Here is a 26,157-nt window from a genome sequence, read left to right on the forward strand (position 1 = left end):
TTAATCATTCAAAATACAAACATTCTTATCATTTATTTGGATCAAAAAATCTATTTAAAGTGATTTTAAGTGAAAAAGATGTTGTAATTATCAATATTAATAATGAACACATAAATATTAGAATAAAATGATGGCCAATGAGATGTATGATACTGCTGTAAATGTGTGTGCTTTGGTTTAAGCTTAATCTTTCATTGCTCTTTAAATCTGCCAAAACGAAGTTTACAATTTGTAAAGTTATTCCAAAATTTAGAGAACTGACATTTTTAGTTTTTCGTATGATTAGTAAAGGAGTTCTTATTTTGCGAAGGTAATGATAAATAAAAAAAATTGAGAGAATTACTATTTTAGGAGTTTAAAACAAATAATGATGCCATATTTTGTAATTTTTAAACAAGGCTTTTAATTCGCACTACAAAAGCAGCAACGGCAATTAGAAATGTAAGGACGTATAAGAATTTAACCCAAGTTGGAAGTCCATGGTGTTGATGCTTTTGAAATTTTTTCTTGTCTGGCATCTTGCCTTCATTTTTAAGAATTTGCTCGAGCTCTTTAGCTTCATTAATTTTTTCCTCGATCTGTGCACTTGTAATACGATCGCTATCGCTATCTACAGATTCCGTCATTTATTTTTTTATGAAAAAAATCAGCTTTCATTCAATTTTTTTTACTTTACATTTAGTCATTTTGATTATTCATTGATCAGGTCAAAGAATTTACTGTGCATGTGCATAGCTAAATTTTGCTGTCTTTTTTATGATTTGCTATTGTCTCACAACATTTTATTGCAAATCGGAAAACCAGCCTAGTAATCATATACACTATGCTCGCATTTATCAGTCTTGGTGTACTCGAACTTATACATTGAAATTTCAAAATCTCGCTTATTGCAATTAAAGAGATATTTCTATTTCCAATAATATTTTTGTAGTATGTGAACAAATGATTTTATCCTTTCCTTCCAGAAGCTCAAAAATTGCATGAGTTTTATCCGAGATTTTTTCTAAAATTTTAATTGAGAACACATTGAAAATATAGAATTCAAAATGTCAACACCTCAGAACATTGGCATTAAGGCAATTCAAGTCTATATTCCGAAAAGCTATGTTACACAAGATGATCTTGAAGATGCCGAAATTTCTATTCTTGGAGAAGAATTTCGTACAAAGATTAAAGGTAAATATACAAAGGGCCTTGGACAAACTACTCTTTCATTTTGCACAGACCATGAAGATACTGCATCTATAGCGATGAGTGCCGTTCAAAAGCTTTTTGACACTTATGGATACAAACCAACTGATTTTGGTCGTTTGGAAGTTGGTTCAGAAACATCAATTGATCGTTCAAAGTCTATCAAGTCATTTATTATGCAGTTATTTGAAGAAAACCATTCCATTTTAGGAGTTGATAATACAAACGCTTGCTATGGAGGAACTGCTGCATTTCTTAACTCGCTTGCATGGATAGAATCCTCACAATGGGATGGTAGACTTGCCCTTGTTGTTTGCAGTGATATTGCTGTTTATGATGACAGAGTTGCCCGTCCAACAGGTGGTTGTGGATCAGTTGCAATAGTTTTAGGCCCCGATGCACCAATAGTATTTGAAAAAGGCTCTTTAACTAACTATTTCATCAATAGTTATGATTTTTGCAAACCAAATCCATCAAATCCACATCCAATTGTTGATGGACCACTTTCTTTGATTATGTATTATGAATGCTTAGAGAATTGCTACATGCAACTCCGCTCTCGCCATCCTGGAACGACACTTGATAAATTTGATTTCATTGTTTTGCATACTCCATTCCAGAATCATATTAAGAAGTGCACAGGTCGACTTAACTTCTTAGATCAGCATCAGGATAACAATGATCCTGAAATAATTAAGACAAGAACTGAACATCAAACAGTTTCTCAACAATCACAAGCAGCTGCTAACATATTTAAAGGGAAAGTCCATCCAGCATCATTGTTATCTGAAATGTGTGGAAATGGATACACTGCTTCCCTTTATATGGCTTTAGCATCTTTAATTTTCAACCAAGATTTGATTGGAAAGAGACTTTTGATGTTTAGCTTTGGAAGTGGATCAGCGTCTTCAATGTATGCATTGAATGTTGTAGGAGATACCAAATTTATGAAAGATGCTTTGAATCTTCAAGAAAGATTAGATAACAGAGTACAAAGAAAGGTTTCTGATTATGATAATGATGTAAAACTTGCAGATAAAAGGTATTTGACCGCTCCTTATGAGCCAGAAGATAGTTTGGACTTAATTGAAAAAGGATCTTGGTATTTGGAGAAAATAGATGATAACTGGAAGCGTATCTATAGGATAAAAGAGTAAATTATTATTACGACATAAAATTGTTATAGAAATTCTAATAAATAAATAATATTATTAAAATTTACTTTTTAGCATTCGTTCAAATGACTATATTTTTGAAGAAATGATAATTTATTAGTTTTCTTGCTAAACCAACACAAATATGAAGATACAAAATTTGAAAATAACATTTCATTTCTCCCTGATAAGATGGATATTTCAGGAATGTATTTGATATAAGCCTATTCATACTCCAAATCTTGGAGTAAGATCAAATAAGTCGGATTTCAGAATTTCGGCCCAACCCGCCAAATTTCAATGCCATTACTTGATAAACGTGTTTGCTTCATGTAAAGGAATAACCACAATAGATGTGAATTATAATTTATCATTAGTCAATCTTCCGCTTTTTTATTTATTTGTCAATTGTAAAAAAATGGGTAATCAAATTGTATGCCCCTCCGATATGGGGTGGTATCAAGATGATTTAACAAAGCTTGACATACAGGTTGAGAACAGTATATACGATGGAACCTTTATGTTGAGCTTCAAAGCTTTTAATACAAAATTAAATAAAGACATTGCAGTGAAAGCGTTTCTAATACCCGAAGATGATAATGGTATACGAGATCAACAAGTTTTATCTGTAATAGAGAGTTCAAAACAAATTTTCGATAAATTAATTCGTCAAGAATATAAATTAAAAGGATGTCTCGTTGGAAATTATCATTTAGCAGATCGACAGGTATATCTTGTACGTCCTTATATTACTCATAGCCTCCAATCTCGAATGAATGATTATCCCGAACTAACAAACATCGAAAAAGACTGGATTGCATATCAGATTATTCGTGCCGTCCAAAATATTCATTCAAATGGATATATCCACGGCGATATTAAGCCAGAAAATATTTTATTAACTGATAGATTACAAGTTTTAATTACAGATTTCTCGCCTTACAAACCAAAATATTTAAGAAGATCGCAGCCTAACTATTTCCTCCATTATTTTAATTACAACGGCTCTTCTTCATATATTGCCCCAGAAAGAGTTGTAGAAAGCCTTCCGCAAACACCCGTTAGCTTGCAATGTGCAGATATATTCTCGCTTGGATGCGTACTCGCGTTTTTATACACCGGAGGAAGCACAATTTTCAATTTTACTACAATTCAAGATTATGCAAACGGAGACCTCACACCATTACAAGCTCTCGATAGAGTCAAAGATGAGAATAAAAGGAACTATATTAAAGAACTTATTCAACTCGATCCAAATTATCGTCTTCAAGCTTTCGGACAGGTCGATTCGTACTATCCTCCATGGTTTTCTAAGTTTTACGATGCATTTTACTCAAATTCTGTCGACACAGTTTTTATGGAAAAATTATTGCAAATTCACGACCAATTAGTCGATATTATACCACAAGATGACCCAGAAAGTGCATTAATTTACTTCAATATCCTTTCTGATGTTATTCTTTCATCAGGAAGAGCATTTTCTTTACTAACTTTGCTAAATCACTACGTTAACCTTACTACAACATACTTCGATACGCCAATGAAGCTTACCAGAGCTATTCCACCTTTATTTGAGATTTTCGAGAGAAAAATTACGATTGCTGGATTATTTGCTTTCAATGCCATCAACAGCATCCTCGAATCCATTGACAGCATCCCCCATGAATTCTCAAACTACCATACAGCGTTCTTGATTCCTCGTCTTTCTTCAGTTCTCAAAATTAGTTGGGCTTCCAGTTTCCTCTGCAACCTATCGTCGTGGGCAATATCAATGCAAAGACTATGGCCGACATTTTACGAGGATTTGCGAAGAGATGTTTCAATTTGCGAGTATTTATTTATGGTAAATTCAAGTATTATCCAGTCCAATGGCTCTAACGAATCAGACGTTGGATTTATCAGGGCATTTCTCAAGGAATGCTTGAGATCTGCTGAACAATGCGCAGATTTTCAGTTATTTTCCACACTTTCCTTCTTCTTTTTGCCACTTTTGACTACTGCGATATTCTTTTCTGACATTGTCGATGTAATTTACGCGTTTTACTGCAATTTTGACGCAAATTCAAAATTGAGATTTTATGATAATCTTCAAGACCCACTTTTCAACGCGATTTTCTCTCATGAACCAGATGAGAACAACACAGTTGTCCTTTTCACAGCCTATTTGAAGATTTTGAAGATGGAACCGCAACCATTTTACGTAAGTACGATTGCAACTCATTCCTTGGCATGGGTGAACCATCCAAACCCAGCGATATCGATTGCGGCCAAAATTGTTTCAGATAATTTGCCAATAATGTTCAGAAAATTAAATACGGCAAATTTAATTGTTCCGCTCGGTCCTCTTAAAATGTCGAACAATGCAGCACCTGTTAAGTCTCATTCCAAGCTAAATGCTCGCTCAATGACATTAAATCAGATATCTCAAATTCAAACACGTAAAATTCACTCAAAGAGTCAATGGGTAAATGGAAATAAGTCAATTACTGCCAGAGAAAGGTCCGATGCTGCTTACAGGCAAGATTCGAAGTCATTATTCATTGCATCGAAGAAATTAGACGTAATGAAGATAACTGATGTATTCTTTTCTAATGAAAACAATATATTAGCTAAAGTAGGCGATAGTTTGTTGGTTAGCGTTGAAGTTTCTAAAGGAAAAATCAACATTCTCCAAAATTTCCAACATTTTTGTCCGATTTCTACAATTGCAAGAGTTCATGATAATTCATATGTCTATGCTGATGCTGAAAACATATATTCTTACGATTGCGATCGCATGAAACTCATCAAAAAGACTTCAAACCAGATAAATGGAATGATTGCATTGAATTCCGATCAAATGGCACTTTTTTACAAAGATTCGAATTCTGTTGAATTTTTTGATATAAAAAGTGAGTCGTTGATACGAAAGATGACATGCAGTGAGTCATGTGTATCATCTGTTGCCACATTTGAAGACATTCCTTTCATTTTCACCACAGATTTACTTGGAAATGTAAATGTATTCGATACAAGAGTCGAACTGCCAGTTATGCACAAGCAAATCAATGGGGCATACAATATTATTCCTCTCTGCAAGGATACTCTTAAGTTTGCTGTTGTAGGAAACGAAATTGTTTCTGTCAGTTCAATGGAATCGGACAATTCCTTGGTCGACATCATCGGCAGCCACGGTGCTGTATGTAATGATGGTCAGGCAATCGTTATCTGCTCGTCAACAGGTACATACTACGTAAGTAGCGAAGATCCAAATAGCTCATACTCTTTGTTCGAAGGAGAGCAGCCTGTGAAGCTAAATTACAGCGATTTGACCAATTACATCACTCTTCCAAAGACTCTCAACAGATCTCTCCATAATCATTCGTTTTTGGTTGAATCTGTTGTTTCCAGGGATAATGTCGTCTGTTCTGGAGATATAAATGGCATTATGAATATTTGGTCTCCGAATTTTACGCTTGATTGATAATTATATTTTGTTTAATTTTATTTATGTTGTTTTTTATAAAAATTATATATTTCGTTTTTAATCTTCTAAGATTTGCCGCAGAGTTTGATAGAAAAGTTTGATCAAACTCTGTATTCACAACTGAGAATGGGAATATTTAGTGGGACAAAGAATCAATGATTTACTCAAGGCAAAATCAGCCAAGTCTACAAGATATATTACATTTTTCGACTCTGATTATCCTCTGTGATTTAAATTTAAATTTACCTGTAATGATTGCTTAAATTTTATGTATTTATGTTTAACTTATAATGGCGAATCTTGTATCTTATTTTGATGATTAACCCTTACATTTTATATTTTGAGAATAAGAAGATAAAAAACGCACATTTCAAGGTAATATAATGAGTTTAATACTCACAAGCCATATTTTCATATCTTTGTATGAAGTAACTCTATCATTTTGTCAATGTATTAACAAAATATATTAATCATGTTGACTTGCAGGATGCCATCAAGTTGACAGAAATTGAGAACATTTTCGTTATCGTCTAGCATTTTGACACCTCAGAAAAATATTTAAATAATTTTTACCACAGGTTGGAGGTCGCTTGAAAAACTGTTCATTTAAGTCTCCTTCCAATGATACATGGAAAGTTACCCCATACTCATGATAGTTGGAAGGATAGTAACATTAGCCCATCAGTAATAGAATCCGAACAGCACCGCCGAAAAATCAGAACTTCGTTTACAAAGACGGAAGATGAATTGCTTAGAAACCTTGTTAATAAGTATGGCGATTATGATTGGAATACGATCGCCGGACTTATTCCAGGTAAATCCCCAAGGCAATGCAGAGATAGATTCCGAAATTACCTATCACCAGAACTCGTTAATAGTGTATGGACCAAAGAAGAAGACAAAGAACTAATCATGCAGTATTCAATCCACGGTCCAAAATGGGCACTTTTAGTACAATATTTTCCGAAAAGATCTACTGCTAATATTAAGAACCGTTTTGCTACACTATTTAGGAGTACTGCTAAGAAGGTTCAAATGATTGTTCGAAAGAATGAACTAATTCAGAAAATAGACGAAAGTGTAAGGAATTCTATTCCGTCCTCACTGAACACTACACAAGATAAAGCGAAGGATGTAAATGAGATCAATGCTGAAGAATTAATGTCTGATGGATACGATAGCATTAATCAGATGACAGATTATGATCCATTTGATATGAACGTATTTGATATTTAATATCAGCTGATAAAAATTATTAGTTTTATTATATTATATGATTCCTTTTTTATTACCCACTCATTTTAAAAAAAATTAAATTAATAAATTTTATTTATGCAAGCTATTAAATTGTTTAAGCAAGAAAATCTGTTTCTTCATCTAGGTGTGCAATTTCGTTGGTCTGTTGAAGTTCTTTGTTTCTTTATCAAATGAGAGACTGATAAAGATGAAAATCTATTGTAACACCGAATGTTTGGTGCATCAAAAAGAGAACTTTCAAAGCGTTTCACGCTGCTGTTCATGGTTATTTTTGATAGAACTTTTTTGTGATGAAAATCAAACACGTTACTGGCAATAACAAACAAGATGATAGGATAAGCTTGCCAAGTTGGTTATCTGCATGGTATAAGCAGATATAAAGTTCATTCTTGCAGAATTGACACGTCAAATTATTGAAAATCTTGAGATGATATGATAGTCACTTTTTTGTAAAACAATAAGAGGAAAAATCGGAGAAAGAAAACCATTTGAGGCAATATTCAAATGGATAATATGGACATTTATATGTATAGAGTATAATTATTAAGCGAAAACATAATGTAAATGCGTGGTACAAAATAACGAACAAAAAAAAATAATAAAAGAATGAGTAGACCTGGAGCATCTACTGCTTCAAAAGATGAAATTAAACCAGCTCAAGTCTACGAGCTCAAGCTAAAGACTCAGCAGATTCAACAGCAAACAAGACAAATGCGTACTCAATTATCCCGCGCTCAAGATAAAATCGTTGCACAGACAAATGCAATCAATAAAACGTTCGAACAGAATTCAGACTCATCTAATGTCGTATCGAATCATGCAAACACAGTTCCGCAGCTTCAACGTTCTGTAGAGAGTGCGCAAAATACACTTGACGAGCTCAAAAAGGAAATTGAGCAAGCAAAGAAGGATGATAAGACTTTTGTTGTTCGTGAACTCCAGGAAGAAGACAAAATTATTTACTGCGAATATACAAGATTGAATCAATTAATCGAAGAAGGCAACAGTCAAGCACAAATGCTTAGCAACGCAAGAGAAAATGCAGAATACAGATGCTCACAGAAGAATTTCCAGAACTTACGCGCTCAAATCGGAGAACTTCAAGATTCAATTAATTCACTTCGTGATAAAACAAACGCATACAAATCTAAAACAGCTAAAATCGAAGCTGGTATTCGTTTCAATGATGAAACTGCACAGAAGAAGTCTGTTAATCAAATTAAGAAAGAATACAACGAAAAGATGCAAAAGATTAATGAGGATATTGAGAATTTAGATAAGCAACTTGGTACAGAAAAGGAGGATCACAGTAAGCAAGTTGCTGAACTTCAAGAAATTATTGATCAAATGCGTCAAAAAATTGTTAATAAATTACAAAATCCTGATAATGGCGAAGAAGAGGAGAAAGGAGAAAAGCAAAATCAGGAGGAAGAAGAAAAGAAGGAACAGTAAAATTATATTTTTATCTTTTTTTATTAACAAATGTTTTTTCTCACGTATGAATCTTTGAATCTGATCTTGCTACGAGCTCCTAATTAGTTCATAAATGCATAATATTAAGAAAAAAAATGATGAATTTAAATTTAGCATGAGATGTAGTAGTAATGTGCTAATCACAATAAATTAGTTTACATACAAATGATATTTATATAATTATGGGCTAGCTGACATGAAAATTCCATATATTTCAAAGATTGAATAGCATTTTCTTTCTAAAAATAAATATATTTTGCAATGAATTGGATTATTGAACTATTATTTGTGCACAGATAGAATGGGCATGATTATATGGGCCATATATAAAAGAAAACTTTTTGATTACGTTATTCATGGGTATAGTCCTGTAAAGGCGAAATATTTTATATAAAAACTAGTGAAAAATGTAATAATTAAACCGTAATATAACAAATATAATTTACTTTTTAATCATCAAAATAATGATGACAATTGCCGCACAAATAGTAAGAATACAAAGAATTGCAAGAACAGCAATCATTGCATTGAACTTCTTTGTTTCTTTATCAACTGGTTTTTTGTTATTACTGTCTGCGTCACCATCTGTTGCTTTATCACCTTTATTCTTTGAGGGATCTTGATAAATAGTAATAGGGAAACTAGTTTCATCTTTTTCGTTAGAACTAGAAACGCGAACAGAAACTTTTGCACTTGTTGCAGTTTCATTATTTGGAATTGTTACATATAATGGAATTCTGACAGAAGATCCATCATTCTTCCTTGTGACTTTATTTTGAACATCTGAATTATACAAAACAGAAACTGTGAAAGAAGATTCGTAAAGGCTATCTGGATCGAATACAACAGCTGTGAAACCAATAACTGATCCTGGTGTGTATGTCTTATCAAGTTTAGTATCTTCTATACTAACAGATATTTTTGTGTTTGATCTAACTTTGATCTCAAACTTGTATTTGTTTGTAGCTTTTCCATCATCAACTAAAAGTTTGCAATGATATAATCCTTCCTTTGTGTCTTCTGGTATCTTAAACGTGAATGTTTTGATATCATAATCATTTGTTACTTGTGTATACTCTTTCATAAGTTTGTCTTCCATGTACATGCGAACTGTAAGTGTTGCATCTCCTGAGTCTTGGTCAGATACAACTGCTTTGATGTTAAGATCAAATCCGGCAAGATAATAAGTGAATATCTTTTCAGAAATGGTGATAGATGGAATCTGGTTTCTATGGAATACTTGGAAGTCATGATTGTACTCTGCATATGTATTTCCGAAGTATGAGCGGATTCTTAAAATATAATTTCCTTGTTTGTCAAAATTAACACTCTTTTCAACTATGGTTGTATATAAACTGCCCAAATCTCCGTGCAAAAGTAGTTTCAGATTTGATTTGTCCAAAATGTCGTATCCTGCTGTAACAGACTTAAATAAATCTGTATGACGGAATTCTCCCTTTACTGTTGCCTTTTCATCTGTGAAATACTTCTCTTTTAATTCCTGTTTTTCAATTGTCAGTAAAGGTGGTCGATAATCACCTTTATAAAGCATGTATGAAAATGTACGTGATTCTCCAGCAATAAGCTCAACTTTTGTCCATGATGTAGACATAAATCCTAACCTATTGTTTGATGGTTCATCATCTGTGAAATATTTCATTCTATTGTTAGGGACTCCAGCACCAACTTCTTGGACGAATGTAACATTTGGATGATTTCTAAAAACCCATGTATATTTTTTACCATCATATGAAATGACTTTTCCAAGCTCTGTAACATCTTCATAACTTGGTAATGTCGTGTAATCAAAAATAAGTAGGGTGCAAAGATCATATCTTCTTAGATCAGATCCTGTGTTTTTGACAGTTTGATGAACAATTGTGAATTGTCCGTCAGGATCATTATAAAAGTCATAGCTATATGCTAAATTTGGATAATTCCGAACATCAACGACCAGATCCTGATGAACTCGATCGGCATCTCCTGAAGCTAACTTAGTATGAATTTATTTTGAGACAGAGAATTCATTACCATCCTTTGTGTCTTTGATAGCATATGTAAAATCATCAACTCTAACTGCTTTCAATGAAGCTGAGAGGTGAGAAAGGAGGAATAGCATAAAATTAATAATGAATTTTGACAGATCCTTTCAAATGGGACAAAATCAAATAATGAAAAATAGAGAAATATTATTATTGATGTTATAGGAGCTGTTCCAACTAACTATAATTTTGAATTTATTCAAATATTTGAATCGGGATAAAAATTGTGAACCTCAAATTTATGGTTTTTCCTTAAAATATGATTAAATTTGATTTGTGATCTTAATTTTTCTAAAATAAACTTTCTGACGATTTAATTTATCTTTTGATACAAATAAAACGATAGATAAATGTAAATATAACAATTTTAAATTGCTTTAAACAACAAATGTATTTTCATTGGCATATATGTTCTTCAAATGACAAAAATTTTACGCATTTATCTGATTAATGAGTGTCATCCTAATGAGATTTTTCTAATTTCATGATTTTAATATGTATTTGGTTAGATATCAGGTCATAAGGTCGTATAAGATCATTATCCAAATAAATGCTATAACCCCGATAAAATTATTACATTTCAACAGGAAAAACTAGTGCCTGTAAAATGATTATGTGTTATTTCGTTTATACTAATCGTATCTATTCATGATTATAGTTGCAATCTAAGAAATTCATTCAAATTATTATGATATAAATCTTATTGAGTCAAAGTATAAGAGATTTAAGAATTTATATGGTTTATATATATCTTAATGATTTTTTATATTAGAATTTTAACTAAGTTGTTTATTTCTTAACTATAAGATAAATAATACCCACTGTAATTACAACAATAGCAATAACCATAGCGACAAGTATTCCAATCAACATAGTACGATTCTTAGTGTTTGTTGATTGAACAGCATCGCCCTGTACAGCATTTTCATTTCCTGAAACTTCTTCTTTTGGTGGCGGAATTAAATTCAATGTAAATCCAATTGAATCCTTTTCGTTTGATGATTCAATAACGACTTCAACCTTTCCAGATACGGCTGTTGCATTACGAGGAATAGTAACAGCTAAAGGAATGCGCATTAAATCACCATCATTCTTCCTTGTTGTCTGTCCAACTTGGACTCCATCGAAGTAAATTGTAAGTGTAAATGTTGAGTCGTATTCAACATCTGGATCGAAAACGACAGCTGTGAATCCAATTGCTGCACCTGGTTTGTAACTGATATCAGTTTTAGCATCTTCATAACTGACTGAAAGCTTTGTGTTGCTCTTAACCTTTATATCGAATGTAAATTCTGCTGTATCCTTTCCATCATTTGCTGTCATTTTGATTTTATGTAAGCCTTCTTTAGTATCATCTGGTAATTTGAATGAGTATTGTTTAGCTTCATCATTGTTTGCGATTTCTTTGTATTCATTCATCATTTTGTCATCCAAGAATAACTGGACAAGGAACTTCTGGTCATCAGCATCTTGATCAGTGATCTTTGCCTTGATAACTACTTCTTTTCCTGGAATATAATATGTATAGATTTTATCAGCAATTTCTATCTTTGGTTTTGCATTCGGTGGAATAATTGTAATCTCAACAACATATTCGGCGAGATATCCTCCAAATGAAATTGCTTCGATATCAAGGTAATAAACACCTGGTGTTGAAGGAACATCAACTTCTTTGTCAAATGCTGCTTCCATTCCTGTCCATTCAGATGTATAACAATCAGCCAATAATTGACTATTGACAAATACATTATTATTTCCTTTTTCATAAATTGAATATTGTACAGCAATGTATGAGTCTTCATAAACATCAAAGATCTTTCCTTTAAGATGAAGTTTATCCGTTGTCAAATATTCCTTCAATATCAATGTCTTTTCAAGCTAGAAACGTGGTGGTGAATAATAGTCTTTCACTACCATATATGAGATAGTTCCAGATTCGCCTGCTTCGAGTGTATTATGTGTCCATGAAGTTGACATCCAATAGCATACTTTTTCAAAGTATGTTTCTGCTCCGAAATAAGTTGGTGTTACTGATTTACCAAATTCAACTTCTCCTGCATTTGTAGCATTTGGATGATTGAAAAGAACCCATGTATATGATTGGCCATATGGCATTTTGAATCTATAGCCCAAATCTTTTTCATATACATATTGTGCAAATGATCCGTAGCTTCTAATGTTGAATTTGATAAGCGTGCAAAGATCGAATCTTGCTCTTTCTGTTCCTGTGTTTTTAAGTGTTTGATGAAAAACTACATAATCGCCCTTTGGAGAATTTTGTATATCCAACGAATATTCTAGATTAGGATAGCCTTTTACATCCTTGACAATATTTTGATTCCTTGTATCAACATTATCAGGAGCAATTTTTGTTTCAATAACCTCGGAAAGGTCTATTTCTTCTCCATTAAATGTGTCCTTAATTTTATATTGGTAGTTATCAATCTTTTCTGCAACAAGGCTGTATGATAACTTGGAGAATAGGATAGGTAGCATTTTATTCCAAAAATATCTCTGACACCTGTTTCAAATTGAACAATTATTCAAAAAATGATTAATAAAAATGATTGTAAAATCTAAATAAACATAATGAATAAGTAGGCATTCTTAAAAAATTGTCAAAAGTGATATGATTGTATGAATACAAAAATGAGTAATATGTAGTATTATCGTTATTGTGTTATATTTTATCAAGCATTGTAATGAATAAAATTCTATGATCGTATCCAATATCCGTATCTTAATAAGGATAACAATATTTCTGCGTCTAAAATAAAATATAATTTGATAGTCTTTTTACTCTTTTCAATTTTGAAATAAAGTTTCCAATTGTGGGATTTATTGAATGCCAAAAGAACGTTGGTAAATGATTTATACAGCTAATGGTTCTGTGATATTTTCCTAAAGAAAAAATAATTTCGAGGTTTCAAAATCTTTAGTCCGTTCTAAAATAATATAAAAAAGAATTGCTACTCATTTTGATTGATTTTAATGCTAGAAAACACCAAAATTTTAATAAGTTTCAAGAATGACAATTTCAATTGAAATATTATGATAGTTTTCATATGTTGATGTACTATAGCATAGGCTATTAATATGTATAATAGTATAATTTTGATTCAAAAGCGTAATAATTTCTACAAAATATTTAAATATCCATTTTTCGTACTATTGATCCATCGGTGGCTTCTCTTTATTGAATTTTTGATGATGTGGAGAATATTCTGAATAAATATTAGGCGAACGAAAAGTTATAAAATCTAATCTAAAAAGGAGAAACTATTTTTATAGTGGGTACCATATCAATTAAATTATGTTAATTAGTGGTGCTGCGTGTTGATTCTCATGAGTCCAGCAATAAAGGTTAATTTATTCAAATATTAAGATTTCATAAATAACAATGTGTTTTGGAAGATGTAAGCTATTCCCATGAAAATTTACTTAACATATTATTTATGTTGTTAATTATTACCTTCACTAAATATCTTACAAAATTAGTCACATCTATTGTTTATTTTCAAATAAAAGTTTGTTGGATAAATAGGCACTAAGGTCTTTTTATATTCATGAGACTCTCAATTTTCTATTTTTACTTGTTATTTATGATTCATAATGAAGAGTCTTTTTTCCAACATTATGAGATTGAAAATCGATATGATTTAATGATGATAAGATTGATAAATTAATAGTGCTTTTATTCGCATTATATCTATATGAAGTGATAAACTGATTCCAATCTGTAAAAAAAATCTTTTTTTCCTTAAAATAAAGGAGGTAATTAAGTTAGTATATAACTCAATTCAATGATGTCCTTCTGTTTTGTAGACAATAGCAGAAGTACGATGAGGCAGAAAAAAAATTGATTAGAGATAGTTAGGATAGAAGAGTTTATTTATAATATTCATACAGTTGCATGTGCTCTGTAGTTGATGATCTCAGCAGGTTCAACCTTTCTTTCGCTGATAAGCTGGATTGTTGTGAGGAGTGGGGATTTCTCTGTTGCCTTTCTCTCAACAAGAATCTTGTAGACTTCAGCAGCAGCGAGTGTTCCCTGAAGCTTCTGGCCATTGAGGAGTTCAGCTTCGCACTCTTGGAATGTCTTGCCTGACTTAACAAAGTATTCAGCGCACTTTCTGTTTCTGCCACCATAAGATGATGCAACGATGTCGCCAAATCCGCATGATTCAATCATTGTGAGAATGTCGACACCTCTTTCTGGGAACATCATCTTAGCAAAGTCGAAGATCTCAACGAAGCCTTCACGAAGGATAGCAGCCTTTGTAGACTGACCCATGTTGAGGCCATCAACAATACCGCCACCAAGAGCAACGATGTTCTTCATTGTGCCGGAAAGTTGCTGTGTAACGATATCATTTGTGCAAGAGATCTTGAACTTTGGAGAATCGAAGAGTTGCTTCCATGTCTCACGCTCTGGGATATCTGGGAAAGCCAATGTTGATTCGCAGAAGTCTCCGCGAGCAATTTCGTTAGCGATGTTAGCGCCCATGAGAGAACCGCACTTGATGCCGATGATCTCTTCGACTGTATCTGTAAGTAATTGGATCTTTCCGTCCTTGAAGTTGATACCCTTTGTAAGAAGGCATCCTGTAGCTGTGTTCTTGACGTGTCCCTTCATCTTTTGGGGTGTAGCTGGGAGGAATTGATGTGGGACAACGAAGATGAAAAAATCTGCATCGCAGCACTCGACAACATCGCCGATTGCTTCGACATTCTCGCCAAGGTTGTAGCCTGGAAGATACTTAACGTTCTCGTGTGTTGTGTTGATTGTGTTGATCAATGATTCACCATTGACAATCTCTTCGAGAACCCACATCTTGATGTGTGTGTCCATTCCTTGAACATTCTTAATGTTAGCTGCGCAGTGTCTGGCGATGCAGCTTCCGAAGTTTCCTGAACCGATGATGCTTAACTTGTAAGGAATTTCTAAAAATGATGTGATAAATCTAAAAATTTTTGTTTGACAGGGATTGAAAGAGGCTTGAATTTTTTGAATACCCTAAAACCAAATTTATCTGAAAATTAGGAGAGCTTATTGAAAGCTTAGACATGCAATCAAAATTTTCATATGATTTTTGAAGAATAACACTAATATAAAATAATGAAAGATATTACTCAGAATTTAAAACCGTTGTTATTCGTAAACTGTCAAACGGTTATTTATATTCGTTTCTATAAAACTTAATAAATATGAATTTAACATCATCACTGAGGTGCCGAATATTTCTTTCAAAATTCTGAGATGTAAACATATGAAAAAAATCAATAGGAAAAATAAAAATTGAATAGTTATATTCGACTTTATTCAAGGTTTTCAGATTTGTTTTAACGATTTATTCAAAAAAACCGAATTTTGTCAACTAAATATATGAGAAAAACTATATAAATAAAATTAATTTCCTGTAATGTTATATTTCATCTATAGCTCATGAATATCATCTCATTTCGACCAAATCAATATCATCAAATAAAAGATCGTTGCTTGAATTAAAAAAAATTAACATGATTAAAAATTTTATTAATACAAAACAAATAATATTATCGTTTCCTTTTGAACTTGCCTAAGAACTTTGGACGAATGGTAGGTCTTGGTAGTCTTTCAATCAAAGTTATTTTTGCAAATCCATTTCAATCGTTATTTGACTTAGGTGGAAAGGTCTCATTTCCTGGAATTGTCTGGGCAATGATGCCATTATAGCTAGTAACACCTCCTATATATCCAGAGCCGCCACCACCCTGGCCTCCATATATTCCTTCAATTGTCAAACCGCCAAAATAACCGCCTCCACCACCGCCCGATGTTCCACCGCTTCTATATATTCCATTTTGGCCTAAGCCTTTTAAGTATCCGTTTGTTTGTGATGCAGGCATTCCTACAGTTTCTCTTCCTCTTGGTGGAGCAGCTTCTAATCCTCCACCAAATGCAGGAGGAAGAGTCTCTCCCCATCCGGTATCAAATCCATTTCCCCCTGCACCACCGGCAACTATAACTCGGCTATCCAATAAAGTGCTATTAATTCTCAAGTCTGTAGCACCACCTCCACCACTTCCTCGGTCTCCTGTTTCAGAATCATCACGGGCAGTGGTGCCTCCCCCGTTATAACCGCCGTGAGGAATAGTCGAAGAATCTTTTTTACTGCTTTCTCCTTGACCTCCAATAAAAACAAATACAGTCGAAGGATACTCTAATATCAATACTCCTTGCGAATAACCGCCTTGTCCGTTACTAGGCTTAAAGACTTCATTTGTATACGAAGATCCTCCATTTGCACCCCAAACTTCAACTTTATAAATTCCTGGGGCAAATAGAGATGAATAACATGTGCAATCATAAGAAGATTGGCAAGGATAATAAATTGATGTTTCTCTCGAATTTATTTCAAGATTAAGTGTCCCTTTTGATGGCTCTTGGAGTTTCCATACATTTTTCATATATAGTAGAACCACAAACATTACTATTCTAATATAAATCGGATAAGCAATAAAATAGCCTTAAAGAAGTGATCCCACTCACAAAAAATGTGATCTTAGCTTTCTCTTTATGGTTTTTAGAATTGGTATCTGATGTAGATATTAAATCCATAGTTAGTTTGCACTTCATCATTAACGTGCTTCATTCAATTTCACTCTTAAAATGTAAATTTTCTCACTTTTTTGTATTTGAAATCTGATGTTTAATAATATTTTTCAGGAAAAAAGCAAAAATAATTCTGGGGAGCACGCTATATTTGGTCGCATCACATTTACATTTTGATATGGAAATCGGAGATTGCATTGATATTAATGCAGATTTTAAACACATAATATGCAGTATACACGACATTGATTGAAAATAAACATGATAGCTTCCACAAAATCGTAGTAGATTCTGATCAAATTTCTCAAATCTCGTTATCAAAATCTGTGCAAAGGAATGATTTTGTTTTATAATTAAAATAATTTTCATGAATGCGTTTTATTATTAAGATTACAAGATTTAAAATGACTAGAATTCCATAAATATGAATTTGATTAAGCTGAACTCGAATCCAATCATATTATTTTGAATCAGACATACTTTACAACTACATAAATGTTACATTCTTAATAAGGAAAGCGAATATTGTGTATGATTTTCAAAAATCTAATTTAGAATTTGACTTCGATAAAAGAGAAGCGAACAATATTTATAGGTATATGCATAACTAGGTCTAGGTATTTTCCAGAATGAACAGATAAGCTAAGCTGCTAATATTGGAAGTGGGAGCACTTCTAGCCTTAAACTTTTTAAAAGATTACTACATAACAAGAAAATTTACACTTTTATTTCATTTTTGTACTTGCGGGAAGCTAATGATTATTTTTGATTCTAATGCCAAACAGCATTTTAATTTGCATTAATGCTATTATTTCTAATCATGTTGAGAAACTATGAAGGCACATTCAAAATTATTAACTCCAGGTCCGCATATATTATAGTCTCTAGATACGGATGCTAATTAACCTTTTTTCGTCCCATTTTGTTGTTTTCGCCTAGTGAATGTACCGTTTAAACTCTTAGCGTTGATAGAAACTTCATCGAATAAATCAGCCATGCTAAATATTGAGCAACTTTGATAAGAATCATTTGTGATTCTTGTCAAAGTTGAATCAAAGACAACAATTGATAGACAATTGTTGTCTTTGTGTACAACATTCACTTGAATTATAAACAATAACAAGTGTTTGTTGTTCACTGAGCAACTTTGATAAGAATCATTTGTGATTCTTGTCAAAGTTGAATCAAATTTTTATTTATTTCATGTATTTCTTTTTTAAGATCGATATTCCTATTATTATTCTACCGTTTATTAATAAAAATATTTCTTGCAAAACCTTAAAAATAAAATTTTGGATTCTTCCTTCTCATATACTATACCCTTAGTTAGTTAGTATACAAGTCATGGGTACGGCGGCACTGCGTTCCACCTTACCCAATACTTGTGAATTTGACACTTTACAAAGCCGCCAACCACTTCACTAACGAACTCACTAATGTAAAAAATAAACGTTCTCACTATCGTTCTCACTAACGACTTCACTAATGTTCTCATAAATTTTCCTCAATATCTTCATCATCAGTGTTAACCCTATTGTAGTCATACTTGAAGCCATAAACTTTCTCTAACTTCTTAACGTACAATTTACATAACTTACCTTCGTCATCGTATGGTTTAATGATATAACTATTTCTATCTTTATACACAGTCAATGAAAAGTCAACTGGTCTCGGATGTATTTGAAAGAACATGTTATGCTCAGGAAGGAAGAATAAATGTTTAAATGTATGTTTGTTATACTGTGGAATTCGAATGAGTTGCTTTTGTTCTGTCATTTACATCCAAATAAAAATTTTCAGTAAAATAAAAAAATAAACTTAAAAATTAATGATATCACCACCCTCACACGTATGAAAACATAGCACAAAAATAAATTTAGGTGAAGTGGTGAGATCTCACCTCTTTTTTCACCCTGTTGAATTCATTGCTTTATAACTCTCTTCCTTGGTTTCTTTTTAGTTGCTTTCTTCACGTCTGTCTCCAACTTGACTGTCTTTCTTCTTCGGCCGTAATGATACCAGTTACTTCCACCAGTCAATGGGTCAAATGGTCTTTCGTAAGGGTTTCCATACATTCCATAGGGACCATACGGAAGAACTACTGGTGGAGAAGAAACATTTTCTTTAGTTCCATCGACTCTATTTAAATGCATTGTTTCACCTTTCATCTGGTCATTAAAGTCTTTTGCGTGTTTTGCAAACTCATCGTCCTTTCCTAAAGCATTTTCTGACTCAGTCGCAACCAAATTGGATGCTTTATTTATGAGCCCTATTTTATTTAATCTTAACTTCTTTGCAACCCAGCCTCCAATCTTCCCTTTATTTGCATCTAATGTCTTCGAAACCCTTCCTCCACTCATTTTATTTACTGCGTCATAAGCTCCAAGTGCTTTTGCTCCAAATGCTAATGCTTTTGTTCCCATTGCGCCTAAAGCTGCCCAAGCTACCATTTACCCCATATTAAAATCATCTCTCTTCAATATTATCTCATAAAAGTTCTCGTTACTGGAGAAAGTCAATGAAACATAAACATTCTCACGTGCTTCGCCCTCACCGCTTTGCGGTCTATCTAACTTCTTTCTTATCTCATCTATTCTCAATAAAATGTCTGAACAATTGCTAACATCTTCTACAACAGTTATTTCATCATGAATGACCTTCAAGAACAAGCTCATTTAATATGCAATTAAAATCATCTCAATAATGAGTCCATCCTTTCCATCTTTAGGTAGCACAACATCTTTCATTGAAGAAGGTTCGACAAGTCTTATGTTAAACTTACTGACAAAGTTTGTTATACTATAATGCTTCGGCGGCGAATACATGTAGTTTGAAAGACATAATATAGATTCTTCAGCAAATTCACTTATACTGGATTTTATAACAATGTTCTCACGAGACCAAATACCACCAATTGACAATCTTGTAAGCAATCCTGCTGAACCTTCTACTGTAAACGTCGATGGTAACATTCCACGAAGGTCATCTATTGACATCGTTGAGTCACTGTATTTAAATATTTTCTTAAAGCAATCGTCATTATCTAACCATGCAATAGCTTTGAAGTTTTCATTCGAATATACATCTGCTTCATTAAATGTAAATCCTGACTTCTTTGCAGAGATGACTTTAAAATCTATTGAGTTTGTTTCAAAATTATATGCTATGGTAACTTCTGAAGGTAATGGATGTCCTTCCGCAGTCAGTTGTTCTCTCACTACCGTTTGAAGCTTTGTGTTAAAAACTTTCATGTCATCTCCTGTATCTAAGTTCACATATACAGCAACAGGAAAACTATCTTGCTTCTTTGTTTCATCATTATATTCTCAAAACATTAAAAGTTCTTCAATAATATTGTTCTTCCTGCTGGAATACTTCGAACCTGTCTGATTTCAATAGCTTTCTCACCTCCTACATACTCTACCCAGTGTCTTGGATATTCATAAGTATACTGACTTTCTTGAATTTTGGTTGGTTTCATCATAACATGTTCATAGTATATCTTTATACTCTTGTCAGTTAGACTCGGTGCTATGTTCTGAATATTTCTGACTTGCATTTTTTAATTATAATAAAATGAAGCATTTAATACATGATGTAGATGAAGACATGAATGAAACTACAGACAAACTTAACTCTTCTCTCATTCTTCCTTTCAGTAAGGACTATGAGTTCTGTTCAAATGGTGTGTATTTCTATTGTGGAAAGATGGGGTCAGGAAAGACATTCAACCTCATTCGTCATATACTCATAACAGAACGTTTAGGAAATGACTCATATTATGACCAAATCAATATCAGCAACTTCAGACTCTATGGACTCAACAGCGAAAACATTTATGTCAAAAGTTCAAGCCTCTGTCGTTTAAAGTTCCAGACAGTGAACTCATTGAATTTCTTCAACGTTACATTCGACGTAAGAGGAAATATTATGCCATCGTTGAATTTATACAGTCAGGAATGCAAAAGACTTCTGAGGAGATGGAAAGAATTATTGACAAACACCACTTACGTCAATACTCAGGAGTTTTACGATATGAAACGACTTACAAACTACATTCTGTCAAACTTTCAAAATACCCCTTCAAAAAATATCCATCAAACACTTTATTAGTTTGTGATGATTTCGCTGGTAAAGGTTTAGTGTCAAACCAGACTCACCATTAGCTAACATCATTACTAAAGTCAGACATTACCACTTAACTGTAGCAATACTTATGCAAACATGGAGGTTTTTAGCTTTAAACATAAAACGTCTCATAACTGACTTCGTTATCTTTCAAGGTTTCTCACGTTATGATATTGAACTCATTTGGAAACAGTCAGGTATAACATTACCTTTTGAAGAAATTTGGGAAGCATATAAGTCTCTTCATCTCTCCTCGTTCATACCTTGAGATTCATATCATGACTAATACCATTAAAGTCAAAAATATTCCATGGGAACGACCAACATTGTTTTAAAGTTTAACCTTCAATTGACTGATGGTAAACAAATTCCATGCATCTCTGTCGCCATTTCTGTTAATATTTTTGCTGTCATTCATATCATCCACTTCTCCATCCGTTAGCTTTTGAGGATATGCGTTAGAATAGCTGTTCTTAAATGAAGGCTTTTCACCTTTGAGAGCATAAACTCTATAACTTTCTGCATACTTTATGTTTGAACCTCCTGAGCCATCATTGACATAAATTTTATAGGCTTCCACCCTTTGTTCATGTTCCTGCTTCTTCCCTTAGCTCTTTTGTTCAGTAGTTCTACATCTTTATACACAGCACCTGTCTCAGTGAATTAAACAATATTTTCATTCGTTAGCTTTACATTCAAACCCTTGTCGAGTATATTGTTCATTTCATACATATAAAAGGTTTTTATTCTATATGAAATGAGAAGCAAATCCATCTTAGCTGGTGCCGTTAATGTTCCAATTGAACCAACATCAAATGTTGACTCACGAACGACAAACAATATTGTCATAAGAGAACTATAGTTCAGAGTGTTTGAAAGAAAAAGAACCAGAACTTAAGTCGGTGAATTTAAACTCAGCTTCAAACGCTAACGCTACATCAGATGTTAAGTTAGAGTATCCACCACTGGACCAAATTCTTTCAAGAGAAGCCAACGACAATCCTTACACAAATGTTCAAACAAATCCCTTCAGATAACGTAGACCATTACCTTCTTCAGTTATACAAACAAAATTTTACTCAAAGACGATAAGAAGCTTTTGACAAATCTTATAAGTAAGAACCAAATAATTCTAACAAAGGAGGACCTTGAAAATGTTATCTCACGAATAACAGGAAACAATGTGTCATTGACTATCTCGACCCTGAAATCGAATGCTGTGGTCAAACGCCATATTCATGAAAATAGGTAACATCCGCATCATTGAAACACCAGGAACTACAGGAGTTGAGTTTAAGTATAAATATTCGAACGAGTATACAAAACTATCTACTTACTATAAGCTTTGTTTGAAATATGTTTTAGTAAATTAAAGCAATTTGTAATATCTATCCAAAACTTCTTCAACAGTATCGAACTCATCTTCATAATGCAAACCTAATCTTATTGACTTGGTGCAGTTTTCACTAACACAATATTTTTCTGTTCTCTTGACTGACATAACTAACTCATCTGTTTCATCAAACAACAACAACCAAAGTTCATGACCTAATACATAACATTCATACTTTATATTTTTAGCTCTGAGTTCTCTTGTAAGCCGTCGCATTTAATATTTTCTAAAAAGTCAACTTCAACAGTCATTCGCACTGGTGCCTTCAGTTCTACAGGCTCTCCTTGAAAGTCAACAAGTCTGAATTGCATGTCTTTCAAATTATGAGGACTAATGCGAACCCATTTACCTAAATGAGTTGCTATGACAGGAACGTTTGGAATGAACATTGAATTGACTGCATAACAGAAGGATTTATATTCTACTGAACCTTTACTATTAACTCCTGAAATGCCTGTGACATTAGCTATTTTAGACTCAATGTACAAACAATTACCATAACATACGTATGGAACAGATTTCATCTCAATCGTTTTGTCAACACTTTTCAAAGGAAATGTCATATGGTATGCACCCAAAAGAAGTTGTACTCTATGACTCATTCTTGGTATCTTAAACTCTTTCGCATAACTGAACTTCAAAACTCCTGCAATAAGTTTAACATTCATTAAGTTTTCTTCGTTATCCTTGTTTATTGTAGTATTTATGAGAGCATTTAACACTCCAGCTAATGTTTCCATCTTATATTCTACATTATTGTGAAATCTTATTTCGTGCTTCTTTCCATCTATTTCAAGCTCCATGAAATCTGTTTCATCTGTTATAACGAATGAAGCGATAGTATTGAAGTCAACCATTCTGAATGCAAGCGCCTCATTCTGTAGACCTAAGTTTGTTTGTAGCTTTACTGTCCCGTATTCGTTTGGGTCTGTACTTTGCAAATAGAACAACATTTTATTCTCATTAAAATATGAGTATAGCTGCATATGCGTATGAAGCTGACAGAGCTAAACGTTTATATTTTGGTCAATACTCTCTCACACTTACTGACAAATATATTGTTATCACTGATGGAAATACTGAGAAATACATAACATGGAAGGACTATGAAAAGTTTGACCCTATTTTAACTCCATGTACTATGCCATTTATAAAGGACGGTGAAATTATTGAAAAAGATAATACAACCGTATATAGGTCTGTTTATGAAGCATTAGAATATATGTTGAATCATAACCCAAAAAGATTTGACCCAAGCACTACACCATGTGCAATGCCTTTTATTAAGGACGGTGAAATCGTAAGAGTTCCGGATTCAACGGTTTACACAGCTGTTCAAAACAGTTTACAAAACATTTTAGCGAATATCTTTAATTCAGAAACTACAGAAATAAAATTACCATATATAACAGATGCTAAAGAAATTAAATCAAAAACGACAACATTATTTACGTCACTTAATGATTTAATGACTTATATCATTAATATTCCTGCACCAACTACAGCATTTGATCCAAACTCGACGGTTTGCAGTGTACCTTTCATAAATGACAGTTCATTAATTGCTTTAAGGGATTCGACAGTAAATGAATCATTAAAGGCGTCATTAATGAAAATCATTGATTTTAACTCATTCACGAATACATATAATTCATTCATTAATGTTTCATATGCTTCTAAAGAAGGTGAGCCAAAAACTATCGATAAAGCGGTGTATGAAATAAAAGCATCAACGACGAAATTGAATTCGTTAACTTTTGACGGTGATAGTTTCGTTAATGACATAACATCGGGGAAAACAATTTTAACGAAAGAATACTTAAAATCTCATGTTAGTGAGTTCGTTGAAATTGAAAAAGAAGGTGGAATTAAGTTCGATCCACTGAATTTCATTTTCAGCTTAGCGAATGCGGGTGTTAGTTTCGCTGAATGGACAACTATACAGAGTGAAATAAATGCAATATGGACGTTTTTGGGGTCAAAAGCGGGAATGGGTGAGCTTGTAAATGCTGCAAGAACATTAGGTGAAACAGGAAATTTTGTAGATGGTTTTAAAAGACTTGTTTCAAATGTTTTAACAAACACAAAGAAATTATTTAGATATACCGTACATAACGGACGGATTTTCGAACAGATAGCAACAAACCCTCCGGTTATGGCTGCGTTGATGATGGTTAGAGATATAAAACCACGTAACGACGGGAACGAAGAACATGAACAACAGGATACTGGTCGGGTTATTCGAGACATTAAAAACGTGTATCCTGAAGTTATTGATTTATTTAGAGGAGTTAATGATTCAATTTCAAAACATTCTATAACCCTCGATGAAGAGAATAAATTAACAGATTATATATTCGTCATTATTGCAGAATTAATGAAGAGAATAAATGAAAAAGGAATTGGTGATATCATTAATGTCAGCGATGTAATGATGAAAAGAAATTTTGACTCATTATTTACAAAACCGAAAACAGAATATAGTCTTTATGACGTAATTACCGAATTAATGAAAAAGATTAATGATAATAAGAGTTCTGGCGGAAGAGTTGAATTAGAAGTGAATGATGTTAATGAGAAATTAGCCGAAAAAGCAGACAAAAATGAGCTTTTAGCTCTGAGTGATAAAGTCAAGAACCACGTTCATTATATAACTTCAGACGAACAGATTATAACGGACTACCATGGATATTTAACACGAAGTGATGAAGCGAAGACAAAAAATGTTAATGAAAGAAGATATAAATACATTCGTGCTAAAGGTTATGACATAAGCTGTACTGTACAGTATGATGTAGCTAAAGCACCAGAAGCATTTGGTTATACCGGTGAAATTTATGCCTCTACTTTCAATGTTAACGGTGTATTAGTTGAACCAAGATTTACTTTGAGAGTTAAGGCAAAAATAACGTTTGAAGATGCTATTAAAAGTAAAGCTGACAAAGTTGAACTCGAAGCAATGAACAAAGTTTTGAAATCTCATAAACACAACATCTCCGATATAAATGAACTTCAAGCTACATTAGACAGTAAAGCTGACAAGAACCATACAAACGAATCCTTCACTACTGTTAGAGCAGACGACATAATATTGAACTATAACCTTGGTTCAAGTGCACCTTTAGAGAATCCAAGTACAAGCGTAAAAGATACACTAAACAATTTAGATAACAGTTGCAGGAATATCGAAGATCATGCCAGAAACTTTGAAGCATATGAACTACCAGCAATGTTAGATAAGAAAGCTGACAAAACTTATGTAGATGAAAATTATGCAAAGAAGTCGGAAGTAAATGCTGCGCTTAATGGAAAAGCCGACAAGAACCATACACATGAAGAATTTCAAACAATCAAGATTAAAGAAATTAAAGCATGCATCGAAATAGTAACAAAAACGGGAAGAAACGGTGCAACTGTACAAGAACAAAGAATTTATCCTCCTACTTTTCCTAATGGTT

The 26,157-nt window shown here is 33.0% G+C and overlaps 13 protein-coding genes and 1 pseudogene across 14 annotated transcripts, besides 3 other annotated features; 6 read left to right on the forward strand and 8 right to left on the reverse strand.

The window, feature by feature from the left end:
- Positions 1-104: 104 nt before the first annotated feature.
- TVAGG3_1020540 (uncharacterized protein) lies at positions 105-626 on the reverse strand (the record flags this gene model as incomplete). The annotated part of the gene is made up of 1 exon (XM_001313745.1): positions 390-626. One exon carries the CDS (start codon positions 624-626, stop codon positions 390-392), a length of 237 nt encoding a protein of 78 aa, XP_001313746.1.
- A 420-nt stretch (positions 627-1,046) lies between these two features.
- Positions 1,047-2,387, forward strand: TVAGG3_1020550 (hydroxymethylglutaryl-CoA synthase protein; the record flags this gene model as incomplete). Its single annotated transcript, XM_001313744.1, has 1 exon — positions 1,047-2,348. One exon carries the CDS (start codon positions 1,047-1,049, stop codon positions 2,346-2,348), a length of 1,302 nt encoding a protein of 433 aa, XP_001313745.1.
- A 97-nt stretch (positions 2,388-2,484) lies between these two features.
- On the forward strand, positions 2,485-5,832 carry TVAGG3_1020560 (autophagy of peroxisome; the record flags this gene model as incomplete). The annotated part of the gene is made up of 1 exon (XM_001313743.1): positions 2,764-5,808. One exon carries the CDS (start codon positions 2,764-2,766, stop codon positions 5,806-5,808), a length of 3,045 nt encoding a protein of 1,014 aa, XP_001313744.1.
- Positions 5,833-6,432: 600 nt separating this feature from the next.
- TVAGG3_1020570 (RNA polymerase II transcription regulator recruiting protein) lies at positions 6,433-7,047 on the forward strand (the record flags this gene model as incomplete). Its single annotated transcript, XM_001313742.1, has 1 exon — positions 6,433-7,047. The coding sequence occupies one exon, from the start codon at positions 6,433-6,435 to the stop codon at positions 7,045-7,047; it is 615 nt and encodes a 204-aa protein (XP_001313743.1).
- Positions 7,048-7,668: 621 nt separating this feature from the next.
- TVAGG3_1020580 (uncharacterized protein) lies at positions 7,669-8,532 on the forward strand (the record flags this gene model as incomplete). Its single annotated transcript, XM_001313741.1, has 1 exon — positions 7,675-8,520. One exon carries the CDS (start codon positions 7,675-7,677, stop codon positions 8,518-8,520), a length of 846 nt encoding a protein of 281 aa, XP_001313742.1.
- A 451-nt stretch (positions 8,533-8,983) lies between these two features.
- Positions 8,984-10,201, reverse strand: TVAGG3_1020590 (uncharacterized protein; the record flags this gene model as incomplete). The annotated part of the gene is made up of 1 exon (XM_001313740.1): positions 8,984-10,201. The coding sequence occupies one exon, from the start codon at positions 10,199-10,201 to the stop codon at positions 8,984-8,986; it is 1,218 nt and encodes a 405-aa protein (XP_001313741.1).
- A 1,171-nt stretch (positions 10,202-11,372) lies between these two features.
- On the reverse strand, positions 11,373-12,275 carry TVAGG3_1020600 (uncharacterized protein; the record flags this gene model as incomplete). Its single annotated transcript, XM_001313739.1, has 1 exon — positions 11,373-12,275. One exon carries the CDS (start codon positions 12,273-12,275, stop codon positions 11,373-11,375), a length of 903 nt encoding a protein of 300 aa, XP_001313740.1.
- Positions 12,276-12,444: 169 nt separating this feature from the next.
- Positions 12,445-13,079, reverse strand: TVAGG3_1020610 (uncharacterized protein; the record flags this gene model as incomplete). The annotated part of the gene is made up of 1 exon (XM_001313738.2): positions 12,462-13,079. The coding sequence occupies one exon, from the start codon at positions 13,077-13,079 to the stop codon at positions 12,462-12,464; it is 618 nt and encodes a 205-aa protein (XP_001313739.1).
- A 1,367-nt stretch (positions 13,080-14,446) lies between these two features.
- TVAGG3_1020620 (glycerol-3-phosphate catabolic process) lies at positions 14,447-15,435 on the reverse strand (the record flags this gene model as incomplete). The annotated part of the gene is made up of 1 exon (XM_001313737.2): positions 14,485-15,435. The coding sequence occupies one exon, from the start codon at positions 15,433-15,435 to the stop codon at positions 14,485-14,487; it is 951 nt and encodes a 316-aa protein (XP_001313738.1).
- A 794-nt stretch (positions 15,436-16,229) lies between these two features.
- On the reverse strand, positions 16,230-17,033 carry TVAGG3_1020630 (glycine-rich protein family; the record flags this gene model as incomplete). The annotated part of the gene is made up of 1 exon (XM_001313736.1): positions 16,230-17,033. One exon carries the CDS (start codon positions 17,031-17,033, stop codon positions 16,230-16,232), a length of 804 nt encoding a protein of 267 aa, XP_001313737.1.
- A 1,029-nt stretch (positions 17,034-18,062) lies between these two features.
- Positions 18,063-18,130: a mobile genetic element.
- A 445-nt stretch (positions 18,131-18,575) lies between these two features.
- Positions 18,576-19,121: a terminal%2Cinverted (terminal inverted repeat of Maverick-1C transposon ID:TVAGG3_1020650).
- Positions 18,576-26,157: part of a mobile genetic element that runs on past the window's edge.
- On the reverse strand, positions 19,854-20,420 carry TVAGG3_1020660 (uncharacterized protein; the record flags this gene model as incomplete). The annotated part of the gene is made up of 1 exon (XM_001313734.2): positions 19,854-20,420. A coding segment is annotated over one exon (567 nt), but the record flags the coding sequence as incomplete, so codon positions are not given.
- On the forward strand, positions 21,017-21,641 carry TVAGG3_1020670 (annotated as a pseudogene). Its single transcript has one exon. A coding segment is annotated over exon 1 (625 nt).
- On the reverse strand, positions 22,876-23,439 carry TVAGG3_1020680 (uncharacterized protein; the record flags this gene model as incomplete). Its single annotated transcript, XM_051254791.1, has 1 exon — positions 22,876-23,439. One exon carries the CDS (start codon positions 23,437-23,439, stop codon positions 22,876-22,878), a length of 564 nt encoding a protein of 187 aa, XP_051080365.1.
- On the forward strand, positions 24,690-25,461 carry TVAGG3_1020690 (uncharacterized protein; the record flags this gene model as incomplete). Its single annotated transcript, XM_051254792.1, has 1 exon — positions 24,690-25,461. A coding segment is annotated over one exon (772 nt), but the record flags the coding sequence as incomplete, so codon positions are not given.

Source organism: Trichomonas vaginalis, chromosome I (genome assembly GCF_026262505.1).
Source record: "Trichomonas vaginalis G3 chromosome I, whole genome shotgun sequence".
Taxonomy (NCBI): domain Eukaryota; phylum Parabasalia; order Trichomonadida; family Trichomonadidae; genus Trichomonas; species Trichomonas vaginalis.